The sequence below is a fragment of the Equus asinus genome, chromosome 1 (assembly GCF_041296235.1).
Source record: "Equus asinus isolate D_3611 breed Donkey chromosome 1, EquAss-T2T_v2, whole genome shotgun sequence".
In the NCBI taxonomy this organism is placed as follows: Eukaryota; Metazoa; Chordata; class Mammalia; order Perissodactyla; family Equidae; genus Equus; species Equus asinus.
This window is the reverse complement of record NC_091790.1, coordinates 30,992,062-31,010,554: the sequence shown is the minus strand read 5'-3', so window position 1 is coordinate 31,010,554 and position 18,493 is coordinate 30,992,062. Positions and strand designations below refer to the sequence as shown.

Here is an 18,493-nt window from a genome sequence, read left to right as displayed (position 1 = left end):
ACAGCATTAAGTACATCCACATGGTTGTGCAACCATCGCCATCATCCATCTCCAGAATTTTTTCGTCATCCCACAATCGCCCCTTCCCTCCCCTCCTCAAAGGCCCTAGTAACTTTTTTTCTACTTTCTGTCTCTATCAATATCTTTTATGGCCTAGCTTCAGAAGTCACACCCTGCCACTTCTGCTATATCCTACGGTCACACAAGTCAGCTCTGTTCAGGGTGGGAGGGACCACACACATGGACGTGAACATCGGGAGGCAAGCATCACTGCGGACCATCACGAGGCTGGCTACCACGTCCTGTCTTCCTTATCCAACCCACAAACTGGAGAATCATGCCTGCCTCCTCTCTCTTCCTCATGCCCCCAGCCAGTCCGTCCGCAAATCCTGGCATTGCTGCCTCCCCAGTCTCTTGAATCTTCCGCTTGCCCTTCCCTGCCCCATCCAGTGCAGCAGTTCCCAGCTGGTCCCCATCACTCCACCTGCCTCCCCCATATTCCATCCTCCATTCATGAAAAGGGAGACTTCTTTCCTCTTTTAAAATAATTTATTTATTTTCTGATGATAGAAGTAACGCATACTCATTGCAGAATATTTGGGAAACACAGGACAGTATACAGAAGGCAATAAAAATCCCATCACTTGTCAAACGTACCGTTCATTACACACATGCATATTTCCGGTCTTCCTTCTAGATGATGCTGTGCATATGTGTGTGTGCATACAAACATCAATTTTTTAAACATATTTGTGATCAGACTAGGTATAGGTTTTTATCTAACTTTTAAAATTCAACTTAGCACGAACATTTCCTTATGCTATTAAGATTTTTTCCAGCATATATTGACAACTGCATAAAATATGTCAGATGGATGCACTACTGTTTACACATCCTGTTCCCTCTTGTCAGGGTGAGTATCATTGTGTTCAAGTTTGCGTATTACAGATAACTCTATGATGAACATCCTGCAGGGGATATCTTGGCATCTCTGTTGATTTCCTTTGGCTAGATTCTTAGAAGAAGAATGACTGGTTGATGAGTGAATACTTGAAAGCCTTTGATTTGTTTTGCCAAATTACCCTCTGGGATATGTGTGCTCATCTACATGACCCTGGCAGGGTAGGCGGGTCACCCTCTTGCCACACTCTGGCCCCCATTAAGTCCTGTCCCTTGAAACATGATTTCAAATTATATTACCGATTTTGCTCTGAATGTAAAAGTAATATATATTCATTTAAAAATTGAAAAATAAAGAAAAGCCCAACAAGTAATGTTGAAAATACAGTGACCTCACCCTGAGAACTATTGTTAACATTTCAGTGTATATCTTTTTTGTTCTTTGGTGAATATATGTGTCTCTGTGAGTGTACATGTATACATGTGTATGTGTCTGTATGTGAATATATACATATGCATACATATTCATGACCCTGTTCTGCATATGGAATACGTACACAGACACATATATACACACACATGTAACTATATATACACACACATTTTAAAAAGTATTTAGATTAAACCATAAGAAATTGATGTTTTTAGGTAAAAAAGTGATTGAATAGAGGTAATTTTATGTGAGTCAAACTAATATGTTTACACAATTGGGATAACATTGTATGTATGGTTTTAAACTGATATTCTTTCACATAATAATTTACAAAGAACGTATTTCCATATCCTTAAACATCATTGCCTATATGATGTCTAATAACTGCATCTCATTCTGTCACTGGAAAGTGACATCATTTATTTAACCAAATCTCTGTGTTGTATAGTTGGGGAACTTCTAGTTTTGCTGTTACATTTTTGGGAATTTATAGTTTTATTAAAATAAATAAAAGTTCAATGAACATCCTTGTAGATACATCTTGGGCGCATCTCTGAATATTTCTAGAAACGGAAGGACAAGATGAGAGATTAGGTACATTGCCTCCAGAAAGGATATGCCCTCCTCACCAGGAGGAATTATCCTTAAAAACAAACAAACAAAACAACTTTGTCAGTTTGGTAAAACCACATTGGTATCCAAAATGATTTCTTGTTTTAATCTGAAATCGTCTAATTACTAATGAGATTGCATTTTTTCCACCTTTTGACCGTCTGTAGATGTTCTCCATAGGTTAAGGTTATTAGCCATGTTATTTACACACATATCTTTATTTTTTTTGACATCCAGGCTTTTTTCTTACTTGTGGTCAAATTTACCTTTTCCTGTATAATTTCTTTCTTTGCTCCTTATGCTTAGAAACTCCTTCCTTATCCTACAATTGCTTAGAAATCCACATTTTTCTTCTCGTTTTTATGGTTTTATTTACTTTTAATTCCACAATATATCAGGCTGCCTGATATAATTTTATTTTTTTCTCCCAATCACCAATCTTCCCACACCATCAGTTCCATTACTGGTCCCTCTCCCATTGGTTTGTAACCCAGAACCCTTGATTGACACAGCCTCGGGGCACCGCTCACCTTGTCCCCCAGCCCTGAGCTCCAGGGGCTTGGCCCACAGAGGTCCCACATGAATGCTGCTCCCTTCACCTGCAACTCTTGGCAGTTCTGTCCTAACCAGATTTTAAATTGAGGGTAGGAGCTGTGAGAAAATGAATGAGTAAGTGAATGAAGGATGTAAGGATCTAGCTGTTGGGAGATGTAGCAGTGTGGTTGTCAGTGCCCAGCGTGGAGTAAGCACCTAAAAATGAAAATTTATAGTCTTTTCATTTTTGGCATCCGGAAACCTAGGCTAAATTTAATGTCCAGTCAAAGGAATTCCAGGAATCGTTCTGCCCTCTGTCATCAATTTTCTTTTTATCACTTTTACTTATCTCTATTTTAATGGTCCTATTGGATACGTGCTATTTAAGATAAATACTCCCCAAATTTCCTTGAAAGCAGACAAGATATCAGTAATAATCCAATGAAGAATAATAGATATCAATTGTGACAGTTCGTTCTGCTAATTTTCCAACCATTGGAAAGACTTAAAAATAAGAAAAATGAACCCCAAGTGTTCCTTTTGCAGGAAGATGGTACAAAAAGTATTTTAAATATTTTGCTTTCTTTAAAAGTTTTTTTTTTTTTTCTTCTGGGACTGGCCCAGTCGTGCAGCGGTTAAATTTACACCTTCCACTTCAATGGCTCCAGGTTCACGGGTTTGGATCCTGGGTGTGGACCTGTGCACTGCTTGTCAAGCCATGCTGTGGCAGGTGTCCCATGTATAAAGTAGAGGAAGATGGGCACGGATGTTAGCCCAGGGCCAGTCTTCCTCAGCAAAAAGAGGAGGATTGGCAACAAATGTTAGCTCAGGGCTAATCTTCCTCCAAAAAGAAAAAAAGGTTTTTTTTTCTGATTACATGCTGGCTTTTTTTTAATCTAAGATTTTATAATTCAACATTTAGTTTTGTTGTCTTAAAATATTTCCTCATATGCCATAGTTGGGGTTCCTCTGCGGTGCATCAGATGATCGTACAGACCTTCAGAGAGTGTCTTTGGAGAGCTCCCCAGCCGTTCTGGCATTGTCGCCTCCCGCCCCTCCACCCTCAGCTATTGCACAGTCTCTGCACAGGGGTTTTTCCTGTGTCTTCTGAGACCCCTGCTCGAGGATCAGCTGTGAGCTATTTCAAATTCAACATTCCTGATTCAGTGGGACCAGGGTGGGCCCAAGAGTGTATATTTAAGTCCCCAAATAATTCTTTTTGTGCACTTTAAGTTTGAGAGCCACTGGTGAAGCAGCAAATTTAATAAACCATTATGATGGAAATTTTCTACATCACTAATAACTAGAAAACTGAAACTGAAAACTGATTTTCACTTATTCTTTTGGCATCTGCTAAGCATATAAAGATACTGCCCTCTTCTGGCTCCTTATTGTAAATCCATATATTTTACTCCCCCCGCCCCCCCAGCTGTAGCGTTTTATTGCTTGGTATTAAAGCTTAAAAGCAGAAAGATGGCAGTACTAATACTTTTAATACTAATACTTTTTTTGTGTGTGTGAGGAAGATTAGCTCTGAGCTAACATCTGCTGCCAATCCTCCTCTTTTTGCTGAGGAAGACTGGCCCCGGGCTAACATCCGTGCCCATCTTCCTTTATTTTATGTGGGATGCCTCCACAGCATGGCTTGTTAAGTGGAGTGTAGGTCCACGCTGGGGATCCACACTAGCAAGCCCTGGGCTGTGGAAATGGAGCGTGCAAACTCAACCGCTATGCCACCAGGCTGGCCCTAATACTAATACTTTTTTAAGTTTAAAAATGGTTAAATGTAATATATAAACAATCGATTGTGATTGTTACTCTATTGTTAGTAACTGGGGAAATAAAATAATTTAAGAAGGCAGCACCGTAACACAGCCTCTGATAATGGTCTCAATGATCCATTATGTATATATATAAGGACAATACGATGTCTAATAATTATGAAGGAAAATAACTTTTATCACCCCCTCCCACTAGTAAATGTAATTTAGTTCTTCCCATGACTTTTTCAGAGTTTTATTCTGTAGTCCCTCTGATGACAGGGCTATCAGGACACCATCCGCCTGGCTGCGTGGGCTTGAAAGACTCAGGCTCATGAACTAAAAGAAGTAGATACCCAGTAAGGATGTAGGGACTTGATCGCCTCTCTGGTTATGGCTCAGTAAAGACCTCCCACCCTCAATTCATGAGTCTACAAGGAGGGTGCAGTAAAGCTTTCTGTCAGTTACAAATCAGTAACGCTTTCTGTAAGTTACAAATCGAGTGCCTAGTGCTTACTTTTGTGACAGAGCATCCTTATGAAATCACGTTTATTTCCCACATATAAAATTTTTGTATATGCTTTTGTCTTATTTTAAAGAAAATATGGCATTTCACTCTGCTGAATATTTTCTCCTTGCTACTCTCCTTAAAAGGAAAGACAAAGTGAACACAAACCCGCAGAAGGGAGTGTGCACCCTGGAAGTGATTTCCCAGCTTGTTGCGTCCCTAAGAGATTTTTAGACGGGTCTGTTCCACCTGGTTAGAACAGAGACTGTCAAGTCAGAGCTTAGGATTAATGCAGTGAAGGAGAAACCTTGACCTTCAAAGCTTTTGTTTCCCTCTCGTGTTTCTAGGTAATACTCTTCCAGAGGCAGATTCTTGAGTTTTGTCATCTTTGATTTCGTGATGCCTTTGGCTTTGTTCACAGTGGCAACTCAAAAATTGAATTGCTTAGACTGGCCAAGGTGCTTTGAAGACACCAATTCAACCCAGATATATAGTTTTTGTATCTCAACTCTCTCACCAAGAGATTGGGGGTTCCCTGAGGCCTTCTGAGCTCCAGAGTCCCTACCAGAACCATTTCTTATCTCCACCTCTCCACCATCTTCCGTGCCCTGTCCACCACCCTTTGATGATGAGGCTGTCTTAGGCAGCCTACATCTTTGGCCCTGGATTGTCATGGCTACCTCACTATCCACTTGCTTCTTTTGGGTTTTGAGCCATTGCTTTTGGCATAGTGGGGAACCATGATTAAGTAGGCTAGATATGAGGATAGTCAATATTTTATTTCACCTCACACTCCTTCCTCCATTGGGGGTTCGCCAACTATTTAGCATGCAGTACAAATATGGCCCACCACCTGTTTTCGTAAATAAAGCTTTATTGGAACACAATCATGCTCACTCGTGTCTGTGGCCACTTTTGCAACACAGTGGTTGAGTACATAGCTGCAACAGAGATTGTACGGCTGACAAAGTCTAAAATTCTCTGCCTGACTTTTTGCTGACCTCTGCTCTAGATGATCAGCAGATCAAATACAACAATGTTTTGATGACCATCATTATTTTTCCTACTTAAATGAACAGATCGGGGAACCAAGGGGAAATCATTGAACCGAATAGGATTTCGAACTGAGAATTCGTGTGTTCGTATGTTTAGACCAAACTACCGATTAGGGCAGTTTCCTGGGATATCTTGACAATTGGATATTAAACCAGCTCTTTATACGAATACATTTTTTAAAAGACCAGACACATGTATTCTTAAATCAAATAAGAAATCATTTTGAGTTTGAGAACTCCATGTTCATCTTATCGCTGTGTGGTAAAATATACATAATATAAATTTACCATTATAACCATTTTTAAGTGTACAGTCCAGTAGTTTTAAGAATATTCACACTGGTCTACAACCATCGCCGCCATCCATCTCCAGAACTTTTTCATCTTCCGAAACGGAAACTCTAGACCCATTAAAAAACAGCTCCCCGTTCCCCCACCCCATCCTCTGACAACCATCGTTCTACTTTCTGTCTCTGTAATTTTGAGTCCTCTAGGTAGGTACCTCATACAAATGGAATCGTAATATATTTGTCCTTTGGTGTCTTTCTTGTTTCAATTAGCATGCCTTCAAGTTTCCTCCAGGTCGTAGCATGTGTCAGAATTTCATTCCATTTTTAATACTGAGTGATATTCCGTTGTATATATATACACCACATTTTGTTTATTCATTCGTTATAAACGGACACTTGGCTTGCTTCCACCTTTAGGCTATTGTAAATAATACCGTTCATATGAACATCAACGTGCAAATATCTAAGTTCCTACTTTCAATTCTTTTGTGTTTATACCTAGAAGTGGAACTGCGCGATCAAATGGCAATTCTCTGTTGAAACTTTTCAGGAATTGCCATGCCATTTTTCCATGGAAGTTGCCTCATGTTGCGTTTCAACCAGCAATTCACAAGGGTTCCAATTTCTTCACATTCATGCTAGCACTTGCTGTTTTCTGTTTTTTTGATAAGAGCCATCCTAATGGGCATGAAGTGATATCTCATTGTGGGTTTTTTTTCAGTCATTCACTCAGTATTTATTGGCTGTCTACAAGCCTGACATTTACTCACTTCTGGGTATGGATTTTTTTTTTGATGATTTGGTACAAGTACATTTTGTGAAATGTTTACCACAGTAAGGTTTGTTAACACATCCTTCCCCTCACGTAATTACCATTTTGTTGTGGTTATGGTGAGAACTTCATGCTCTACTCAGAGCAACTTTCAAGTATACAATACAGTCTCGTTGACTCTGGTCGCCATGGTGACTATACATTAGATCCCCAGAGCTCATTCATCTTATAACTCAAAGTGTGTGCCCTTTGACCAGCATCTCCTCCTTTCCCCCACCCCTTAGTCCCTGGCAACCACCTCATTCTACTCTCTGATTCTATGAGTTTGATGTTTTTAGATTCCATATATAAATGTTGTCATACAGTATTTGTCTTTCTCTGACTAACTTATTTCGCTTAGCCTAATGCCTTCGGGATCCATCCATGTTGTTGCAAATGGCAGGATTTCCTTCTTTTTATGGCTGACTAATATTCCGTTGTATAGATCTACCATATTTTTCTTATTCATTCATCTATCAATGGACACTTGGGTTGTTTCCATGTCTTGGCTACTGTGAATAATGCTGCAATGAACACAGAAGTGCAGATGTCTCTTTGAGATAGTAATTTCACCTCCTTTAGATGTGAAAGGAGCCTCCCTGGGATGGCTGGATCATATGGTAGTTCTATTTTCAATTTTTTGAGGAACCTCCATACTGTTTTCCATGTGGCCATGTCATTGTGGCTTTGATTTGCATTTTCCTAATGACTAATGGTGTCAAACATCTTTTCATCTGCTTATTGGCCATTTGTATATCTTCTTTGGAGAAACATCTATTCAAGTCCTTTGCCCGTTTTTGAATTGAGTTATTTTGCTTGTTTCTTGAAAAAGAAGAGGAGAGCTCTAAGACTCATACTTCCTGATTTCAAAACTTACTACAAAGCTACAGTAATCCAAACAGTGTGTCACTGGCACAAGGATGGACATTTGGACCCATGGATGAGAATAGAGAGCCCAGAAAAAATCTTGTGCATATATGGTTAGATGATTTTTGACAAGGGTACCAATGTCATTCAATGGGGAAAAGACAGTCTTTTCAATAAAAGGTGCTGGGAAAACTGGATATCCAATGTGAAAGAATGAAGTTGCCTCCTTACCTAACACCATTTACAAAAATTAACTCAAAAGGAACCAAAAACCCAAAAATAAGACCTAAAACTATAAAACTCTTAGAAGAAAACATAGGAGGGAAGGTGACATTGGCTTTGACAATGATTTCTTAGATATGACACCAAAGGCACAGGCAGCAAAAGAAAAAATGGGCAAATTGGACTTCATCAAAATGAAAAACTTTAGCGCATCAAAGGACACTATCAGCAGAGTAAAAAGGCAACCCACAGAAGGGGAGAAAATATTTGCAAATCACGTATCTGATAAGGGATTAATACCCAGAATCTTTAGGATAGATAACTCCTAAAACCCATATTGAATTTTTAGAGAAAATCTAAGGATGCTGATAAGCAGTTTATACACTGTTGTCCTAGGTCCTCCACAAACCTGAGCCAGTTGCCGTCAACTTCAAGTGGAAGAGCCCCGTCGAGCTCTTGACAATGATTATTAACATGGAAAGCATCCAGACTTCCTGCTGATAGAATATAGAGAGCTTAATTAAGGGGAAAATTTATTTTCCTCTCTTGCAGCTAAGCAGAAGAGTGATGTCTAGTGGCAGAGGGACACTGGATGAGAGATGCTTCCTGCCAACAAGATTATAAATCTACCATTATTAATTTTTGTTCTCCTGGAAGGCATTGGTTGCTGACTCATAGCCACGCACTATATCTTCTTTCGTGTTGGGTTAGGGTCTTGGCCCCTGTATATCTAAGCTCAAAACTTCTCTAAGGACTAAAATATACCTAAACTGGCTCTGGAATCCAGCTCTGAAACCATATATGACAGGATATCATGATTCTTTACATGCTGAGGGACTTTTAGATCAAATATTTTCAAGTTTTTTCCCTTTTGCCTGCGTGAGCCAAAGATGGGTTTAAAACTTTATTGTTCTAAAACACACTGTAATTGTCCAACACTCCCTCCAACCTTTTCTAGCATTTCACCACTCAAGATCCAGGGTGGGCCAACCCTCAGGACTGTCTCATATAGTTGTGCAGGTTGGGCACTACACCAAGGAGCCACATCTAAGAGAGTACTGTTATTATATCTAAGAGGTACTGCTCAATACTGTCCTAGACATCCTACATTTGTGTGTTTGTTGTGATGATTTTTCTGGAAGATGCAGCAAAATGTGTTCATCTAACAAATCCATATGTTATGACCAACTCCTAAGGGTGGACAAAAGCATCTTGAGGAAGGCGCACATTTGCAGAGTTCCCAGGGGGGTCTCCGTGCGGGTGGTCCTTCCTGTTCTTTCCTTTGGGTCACCCCGGAACTCCAGGGGATGGTTTCCTACAGAGGATGCTGCTCCCGCTCCATGGGCACCAGCAGAGAGGTGGCTGTGGGCCAGGCCAGCTTTCTGCTCCACAGCTGGATCCACAGCTGGCTATATGGGTGTGGGTGACTTTTCTAACCGAGGGCTGCTGTGGGGCCTCACAGGGGAGGAGGGGAAGTTAACGATGGAGTCTTGGAAGAAGACCCACCCACATGGATCCTACAGTTCAGGGCGTGAGGCCCCTCAGCCGCCTATGACGACACGTCTGGCTGGTTGACCGACTTGCACTGGGGCGTGGATATATAATGACTTGCCACAGACATGCTTGTACCAATTGCAGGGCAGTTTCTGATCTAGAAACCACAGCTCCGTTCTGTAGTTCGGGTGGATCCTTACAGCTCCTTAAGCTCCTGCTTATGAACAGACGTTGTGCCCCTCTCATTCTTATCTCCGTGAAGTGCTGTGTGTATTACACACAATTAACATGGATGAGTGGATGAAATTACATGCAAGCCCAGTGTGAAAGAACGATGAGCTTGTTTTCTTACCTATTTGGCTGTGCGGCTCCAGTGAGGTAACGCCTATCGTTATTGTTGAAATTGTGTTGATTGCTATTGTTGTGCTATTTATAAACACCACCTCTGCGTGGCAAGCCCTCTGCTGGGTGCACCGAGATGCACGAGACGAGGCCGTGTCCTCAAAGCGTTCACCATCTGGTGGGAGAGACAGACACGTGTGCAGAGGATGACAGAGTAGTCAGAGGAGTGTTAATGAAGTGCGCATGGCAACTACGAAGAGACAGGTACAAAATTCCCGAGAATGAGCTCCTAGAAGGGCTGTGAAGGCGTGTGACCAAGGAGCATGGAAGGAACAGAACCTACTGGGCGTGGGGCGTCTGGGGAGTTCAGCTTGACGAGGACCTACGAATGGGATGAGGGTGGAGAAGGTGACACTGGAGAGGAAGGTAGGGACCAAACCACAAAGGACCCCTGTAGGAGTTTCCCCCAGCCGCTGTGACAAAGTCCTGCGATCTGGGTGGCTTTCACCCAGCAGAAACGTATGTCCATTCTGGAGGCTGGAAGTCCAAAATCAAGGTGTCGGAGGGGCCACACTTCCTCTGCCAGCTCTAGGGGAGGACCCCTCTCCCCGCTTCCAGTTTCTGCTGATTCTCAGTAATCCTGGGTGTTGCTGGGCTTGTGGACACATCACTGCCGTCTCTGCCCCTATTCTCACGTGGTCATCTTCTCATCGTCTGCCCTCTGTGCAGGTCTGCCTCTGGGTCCAAATTCTCCCTTTTCATAAGGACACCAGTCAGAGAGGATTAGGACCCACCCTGACGACCTCGCCTTAACTTGATCCGCAAAGACTCTATCTCCACGGAAGGTCACACCCCCAGGTGCCAGGGGTTGGGAGTCCAACACATCCTTCCAGGAGAGGCGTGGAGGCAGTTTCATCTGCATCCACATAGGCTGCGAGTTCCAAGCAGGGAGGGAGGGCCAGGCCCTGTGCTGGCTGGAGGGTGGGTTGGACGGGGGAGTGGAGGCGGGGCTGGGAGAGCAGCCAGGAGAGCTGAGTGCAGGCAGGGGTATGGAGGGGTGAGGGGCTGTCGCACACTAACTGCCCACCCTCTCTCCCCACGGCCCTCACACCCAAGGCTCGATGCCTCCAACAGACACACACAGGCCTTGTTTCCGGAAAATTTAAGCAGGATAAGATACATGTGACAAATACAAAAAAAAAAAACATGTAAAATTAAGAAATCTTACAGTTTTCAGGAACTTGGTCATTGGTGTGTATGTGGTCGTTTTTCCTCCTTGCTTTTAACAATGACTATTTTCAAACCTGAGCAAAAGCAGAAAGAATGGTACCTGCCTCCCGCCCGCCACATGCCTGTCACCCATCCGTTAACCCATTTTCTCTTTTCCCCGGTCCTGCCCTGCCTTATTTGTGCGTGACTTTGTAGCAAGTCGTGGTGCAAAAGCCAGCTTTGTCATGGGTAAACTTTGTGACTTGGGGCCCGTTATGCAATGTCCCTGAGCCTCGGTTTTCCTTTATAAAATTGGGGTGACACGTGGTGACAACCCAGTACAGTCAGCCCCTAATAAATGTCAGCTGTGCCTCCAGCATGCACCCTGGAAGCCGAAGATAGGGGCCTCTGACCCATAGCTGCTCCCCCGTAAAGCCACTTGCCTAGCGATGCTGCCAGAGCAGAGAGGCAGGGCCCCACTTCCAAGCAGCCTGCCTCTCGGGAGACCTCGGGAGACCTCGGGAGACATCGTGCTATGAGCAGTTTCCTGTGGGATTTACGTGAATTTTTTTAATGAATTTTTTAAATATGTTAACGAAAAGTAAATAGTGCCTTTTAAGGAAGACTCTGGTAAGAAACAACTGAGGGATAGGAGAGAAGAAGAAGTAACATGGACATGAACAGCGTATGGGCAGAGCTGCTCGGACTTCAGTGAGCAGGTGGCGGATCTGCAGGGCTGGGGTTGGGCCTGGGATTCTGCTTTGCTGTCAAGCTCCCACTTGGTGCTGCTGCTGCTCGTCACTGCCCACCCCTGGAGTAGCAAGGACATGAAGTCAACTAGGACCCAGGGGCCAAACCTGTCCCTCTGCCTGTTTTCGTATGTTCAGTTGAGCTAGGAATGGATTTTACTCTCTCTCTTTTTTTTTTTGGTGAGGAAGATTGGCCATGAGCTAACATCTGTTGCCAATCCTCCCCTTTTTGCTTGGGGAAGATTGGCCCTGAGCTAACATCTGTTGCCGATCTTCCTCTGTTTTGTATGTGGGATGCTGCCACAGCATGGCTTGATGAGTGGTGTGTAGGTCCACGCCTGGGATTGGAACCCGCGAACCACGGGCCACCTAAGTGGAGCACGCAAACTTAACCACTACACCCCCAGGAAGCCAAATTTAACCTTTTTAAGTGGTCAAAAAGTCAAAAGAATAATATTCGTGACATAAAAAGTATATGAAATTCAAATTTCCATGTCTATCAACTTTTATGGGCACAAGGACATGCCCACGTTTTAATGCTGTCTGTGCCTGCTGTCGCAAGGGCAGAGGTGGCTACTCGGGACAGAGACCCAATGGACCTAGAACGCTTACTGTTTGGCCCTGACAGAAAGGCTTGGTCGACCCCGTACAGCGGCCAGCCAGCGCCAGTGTTGCGACAGCCGGCAGGGGGCAGCAGAGAGCCGTGTGCGGGCCAGGGCTTCCCGGGACCTCAGGACGGGTATTTAGAGATGTGAAACGTGACCCACGGGGACTAAGCTGAGCTTTTAGGATGGAGATATGGGGCCTGAGGTAGAAATGCCTGGGCAGTTAGCACGAGGAGATGGGGTGGGGGTCAGGGGGAGGAAGGAGACAACGCCCAGGGTAAGGAGCTGTTGCTGGAGCAGACAGGTCTAGACCCACAGGTCATGGGAAAACCGGCAGGAAAGGTGGGCGCAGGTGGGGTGTGGAGGCCCAGAGATGCCAAGTGGGGTTTGGACTTAAGGCGAAGGCAATAGGGAGTCACTGAAGGCTTTAGGCAGTGGAGTGATAGCATCGCATTTGTGGGGAGGGACTGTAACTCTGGTGGCTGTGCCTGGGGGACGATGTTGCAAGGATCCAGGGGCAAGGTGATGAGGGGCAGAAGACGGCGGGGCAGTGGGGAAGGGGTGGAAGGCGACAGTCAGCTGTGAAACAGCCCACAAGAAGGCTTGGAATGCACGGTCCCTTGGGGTCTGCGTTTCCGCCCAGGACTGCTGGATAAACAGTGTCGTATTTTTCTTTCTCTTTCCGCTATTTTTCTCTGCTTTCGCGAGGGCCATGATGCAGTGAGGGTGGTTCTCTTTTTGCTCCCGGCCTTGCCCCCGTTTTTTCTGGTGCCTCCTGCAGATGTAGGATTTCACCACCATGAGCTGGTTCTACCAGTCTTTGGGCAAGGCCTTTCTGTTCTGTCTTAGAGATTAGTATTTCTCAGTGGGGGAAAGGAAGGGCTTGCAGACTCCTTTTAGAATCGGGTGAACTCCAGAAAAATGCACGGGGGCAGGTAGGCTCAGAAGTGGAGCTGTCATTCCAGGGCTCCAGCTCCCTGAGGCCAGTGCCAGTGAAGGAACCCACCCTGGGGCTGCACTGCTCAGGGTCAGTGAGGGGTCAGCTGCTTCTGGCTTTAAGGTTTGGGGCTTGCTATCAGAGCCCTTTGCCCCCCACCCCGCCAAGCCTCCCTGTGCATCCTGATCTTCTTACTCTCTGCGCCTTCCTCCAGTCTTACGGAGATGATGCAAATGCGTAGGAGTTTCTCTGCAAAGAACACACAAGACAGGAGCTAGTGGGTCCTCCTAGGATGGCAGGTCTGTGGTTCTTGCTGCCTGATGGGCAGCGTGGGGCCCTCCAGGGAACTTCCCTGAGCAGAAGAGTGGCCTTCCAGCCTCTGGGCTGGGCGGGCTGGGTGGGCTGACCCCTCCCTATGCGCTGGGCCAGGAAACACTGTGTTCACAGAACTCTGAATACGTAAATTTCTATTTTGAGATCTTGATGCATCATAAAATCCCCTTTCTGGAAACAAAAAGAGTACTATCTCAGACGCAGTCTTATTTAGGGAATTATTAGCTTCTCTAACGAGAAATAAGTAGATTACATTTTTTTAAAGATTAATTTAATCTCCATAACAAGGAACATTTAAAAGAATATAGTCATTTAATTGTGAAATGCTTCCAAAGGAACAAATGGAAGCTTGAAAACTTGAACTATTGTTCAAGTTATCCAGATTTAAAAAATCTAATCCAACATCGACTTTTAATAAAAACAGCCCTTCCCAGCAATTACGTCTTTTACTGTGTGTCTGTGTGTTTAACAATAGCTTTAGTGGAATATAATTTATGGAACATAAAATTCACCTGTTTTAAATGTACAATTTAATGATTTTGTGTAAATTTACAGACTTGGGCAACCATCACCACAATCTAACTTGAGCGCGTTTCTAGTCCCCCAAAATGGTCTCTTACTTTTTAACTGCAAGAAATATTAGAAAAATAATAATTTTAATTTATTATTTCCTGTATTTGCATCATCTAAGTTATATTCTTACTAATAAGTGACCTTTATTGATATCTCTTCCAGGAAAACACGAGACAGCTGGAGCAAAGCTCTTGCAATCTTATCAGAAACTGAGGTGAGCATTGAGAAAGGACAGGCCGTCCTGGGCCCTCTGGCACTGGAGCACAGAGGACATGCTGAAAGAACTTATAGATCGCTGACATTCAGATGTCACCACTTTGGAATGTTACTTTTTTTTTTAATGATAAAGTGCCTGCAAAAGATTCAAACAGAGATGTTTCCTGATTCTTATGAAAAGCCTTCTAGGAGCTAGCATATTATTTTCTCACTAAACGTTTTGTTTGTTTGTTTCTTTTTTTTTTTTTTTTGGTCAGGAAGATTGGCCTTGAGCTAACATCTGTGCCAGTCTTTCTCTATTTTGTATGTGGGACACTACCACAGCATGGGTTGACGAGCATTGTGTAGGTCCATGCCTAGGACCCAAACCTGCAAACCCCGGGCTGCCAAAGCAGAGCGCATGAACTTAACCACTATGCCACCAGGCCGGCCCCTGTTTCGTTTCTAAAATTCTCCTGAAATATTGTTAGGAAGCTAAATATTCTTTTTGAGGGCACATTAAAGGAAATTCTAAACCAAGCATTTGCTTTTATGAATCAGCCATCCCTCCAACGTCCTGCTCAAGAGCCTGACACCTTACAGACGTTGTGGATTAAACATTGGTGGAATTGACTAACGGCTTGAGAGATGTTAACTTCTTGTCACAAAATTCTAAACACCAGCAGTCTCGAAGCTGGCAATAATTTACACACCTGATTACACTGAATTTATTCAAGTGTTATGGAAAGCTCCCCTCTAGCAGCTATTTTTTTGGCCCTTGATGAGATTTTTCCAATCTCAGGATTTTTTCATTCTTTACGCCCTCATTTTTTCCCGCTTCTTTTAGTGTGAACTTCTAATTCCTCTCATGGTCGATTTTTACATCTGCAACAATTTTGGGCACTTCTGCTAGCATGGTTTCCACTGAGAGGACACGCAAGCCCATAAGCCACACATGTGTGGAGTCTGGGTTCCAGAGCAGGCAGACGGCAAAGCTGGGTTCCGAGCCCCCCAGCTATTTTAGGACACATGGATGGAGCGCGATGCGCAGACGTTAGACCCTGTGACGCTTGTTTCCCACATTCAGATACTGGGAAATAATGCCCTGCACAAAGGAGCAGATCCAAACAGGGCTGCTGGACTTTCTGCTAAAAAGTGAGGAGCTAAAAATAAAAAGCAGAGAACTTGAATTACAGGACGATGACGAATCTCACGTATTTGTAAGATGTGTATTTAATATTTATGTGGTTCATAACCTATTTCCTTTTCCTGTATTTTTCCTCGCAGTAAAATTTCTGTGGTTCCTCCCACCCCGCCTCCTCTCAGCGAAAGCTGGTGCAGTGGCAGCCCTGGCAAGGTAATGTGTCTGTTCTCTGTGCGTCCCTAGGGAAGGCGAAATGGGAGAGAGAGAGAGAGAGGAAGAAGGGGACCTGAGTGGTTGTGCCAGGAACCTCATGGCAAAAGGGGTCCAGCTGTGGCTGGAACGGGTCATGAATTGAGGCAGGGAATGCCGGCCTGACTGCTGGGCCCTGTCCAGTGTCTGTGCCTCCACCATGCTTTGGGGGCCATAGGACCATCCGTATTGTCAACCAACTCACCTTCTGTCTGCACCCCGTGGCCTCACCTGCACCCGCATCCTCATCTCTTTACTCCCGTCATTTCATTGAGTCTCTTCCCTAACTGTGCGCTGTGCCCTTGAATGGGGTCTGGCTGGGCTGCAGTGTGTCTGGGGGCAGGTTGATTCACAGGTGTGTGAGAGTAGGGGTGCCTGTGGAAATGTGTGTGTGTATCTTTTGAGTGTTTGTAGGCGCTCATGGAAAGTAGACCAGGGCCAGGTCCAAAGAAATTAGCCAGGTGATCTTGGGAGAGTTACCCGGCTTTCCACCTGAGAGATGGAAATAATTATGTTCCCCTGGCTTGCCTCCCATGGCTGGTGTGAGCAATTGATGAAATAATGTCTATGCTGGTACTTGACTATAAAGTACCATGAAAACAATGCCCTTAATTATTTTCATTATTATTATTCTGTGAATGAAAGGAGTAACCATATCTGTACATAGGAGAACGTACGCATCTGCTGGTGAGAGGGAGAAAATACATACGTTCTTTTTCCAATTTCCAATTGAAATTGGAGTGACTATCTACTTCCTTCTTGAGATTTTAAATTCTCCAAAGTTATTCGAGCACTGTTGTGTTCAAGACATATTTACTGGATGGATGGATAGATGGATAGATGAATGGATGGATGGACGGATGGACAGGTGGATGGACGGATGGAAAGATAGAAGGACAGATGGAAGGATGGATGGTAGGATGGATGGATGGATGGTAGGATGGATGATGGATGGATGGAAGTATGGATGGATGGATGGAAGTATGGATGGATGGATGGAAGGATGGACGGATGGATGGGTGGAAGGATGGAAGGATGGAAGGATGGAAGGATGGATGGAAGGCTGGATGGGTGGATGAGTGGAAGGATGGATGGATGGATGGATGGAAGGATGGATGGATGGATGGATGGATGGAAGGCTGGATGGGTGGATGGGTGGAAGGATGGATGGATGGATGGATGGATGAGACTTGCAGAGGGAAGTGATCTCATTTTTGTTACTTTATCTTCCTTCTGCTTTGGAAGGCGGAAGTAATCTTTGGCTCCAGGCCAGTCACCTGTGCCTGGTACCACCATCAGCCCCTGTGTCACAGGCATCCTGCCTGTGTTGGCATCCCCTCCATATTGAGTTGGGATGGGTTGTAAGAGAAAGGCGATTAAAGAAGCAAGAATTTACTTGGGTGCCATCCTTGAGCCAGGAAATGTCAGTCATTATTTCTAAGAGGTAGTTGTCTTGTCAACATCACTTTGATGATGCCCCTGTCTTTAATGCAGTGTCAGAACTCAGAGGAGAAAAGCTGAGCAAAGAGGACCCCTGCCTCTTGAAAGGATGGTGCCCTCTCCCCCCTAGACATGCATGCACACACACCAGCTGCACCCCGAGTGCTCATGCCCAGATGCACACATCCCCACATGCCTGCACACACCGGCCAGTGTTGGAGTTGGTCCTGGAGGCTGCTGGGGCAGACACAGGCCATCAGACATAACTCTCATTGTCTTTCCTTCTGTCTCTGTTTTAGTTACAAGAACTTGGTCAGTTTAAAGGATTTAATAAGTCCATGGAAAATTTGTTTCTGTCTGTTACCACCCACATGAAAAGTAAGTGGATGCTTCTCCATGTGTTCTTGCCCCACTGCTTGGGCCAGCCCAGCCCACTGGCCAAGGCCTAGCTGATGACCTCTGTCTGTGGTTCCTGGGGAAAGCCACAGCCCCCTGCCCTTCTCCCGTCTCCCCACAGAGCAGGGCTCTGGCTCCCTGGGGAAAGAGGAGACCCCTGACCTGCCGTAGCTCAGCACCGGGGGGAAAGGAGCTGGATGCAGACCTCGGGCTAGCACTGGCACCCATCGCAGCCTCTCCCAAGGAGCAACAAAGAAAGCAGAATGGTCTGATTCCAATGACTCAAAAACCAGAACCTTTGATACGATTCCAGTGAACCGAAAATCAGAACCTTTCAGGCAGGGTGGGGCCCAATATCTGTCATTTGTATAGAATGACTTGTCCACTCTCCTTTTCTCCTCGGTGAATTTATTTTCCTGGATTAGCAGAATGCGTGCAATTTGCACATGCAAGGAACCCAGAACTGCCGCTGCTTAGAATCTTGTCTCCTTCAATGTTCTTTCTGCTCAGATATTTTTTCCTCTTTATCTTAAAATGCGAGTCCTAGAGAATAGCCCCATGGCAGGCCTCCTGAGGTGCCCAGAGCGACCCAGGTCCTTAGTGGGCTGGGGGGTCTTGGGCATCCGTTCTGTTCCACTGTGCTTCTTTCATTCCTCATCCATTCCGCAGCCCTCGTTCTGCAGGTGCGGGTGGACAATCTCCGTGCTGTACCTTGCCTCTGAGACAATCTCAGTACTCGATCTTAATTAGTCCTCTGTATTCCCCATGAGCCCCGTCTAAGCTGTCCCGTGACGACAGTGGAAATCAAAGCACTGCTTTTCAGATAAGCAGAGAA

General features: G+C 44.6%; 1 protein-coding gene across 5 annotated transcripts in view; it reads left to right on the top strand.

The window, feature by feature from the left end:
- The window catches only part of SYTL3 (synaptotagmin like 3), an 85,184-nt gene that overhangs the window by 31,816 nt on the left and 34,875 nt on the right, over window positions 1-18,493 (top strand). For 4 of the 5 annotated variants that reach the window (XM_044761529.2, XM_044761531.2, XM_070483328.1 and 1 more), the window contains 3 exons: window positions 14,397-14,448; window positions 15,717-15,786; window positions 17,562-17,640. In XM_044761529.2, the coding sequence (XP_044617464.1) occupies window positions 14,397-14,448; window positions 15,717-15,786; window positions 17,562-17,640 (201 nt within the window). The remainder of the gene's footprint in view (window positions 1-14,396; window positions 14,449-15,716; window positions 15,787-17,561; window positions 17,641-18,493) is intronic. The other variant, XM_070483449.1, reaches the window with a different exon arrangement.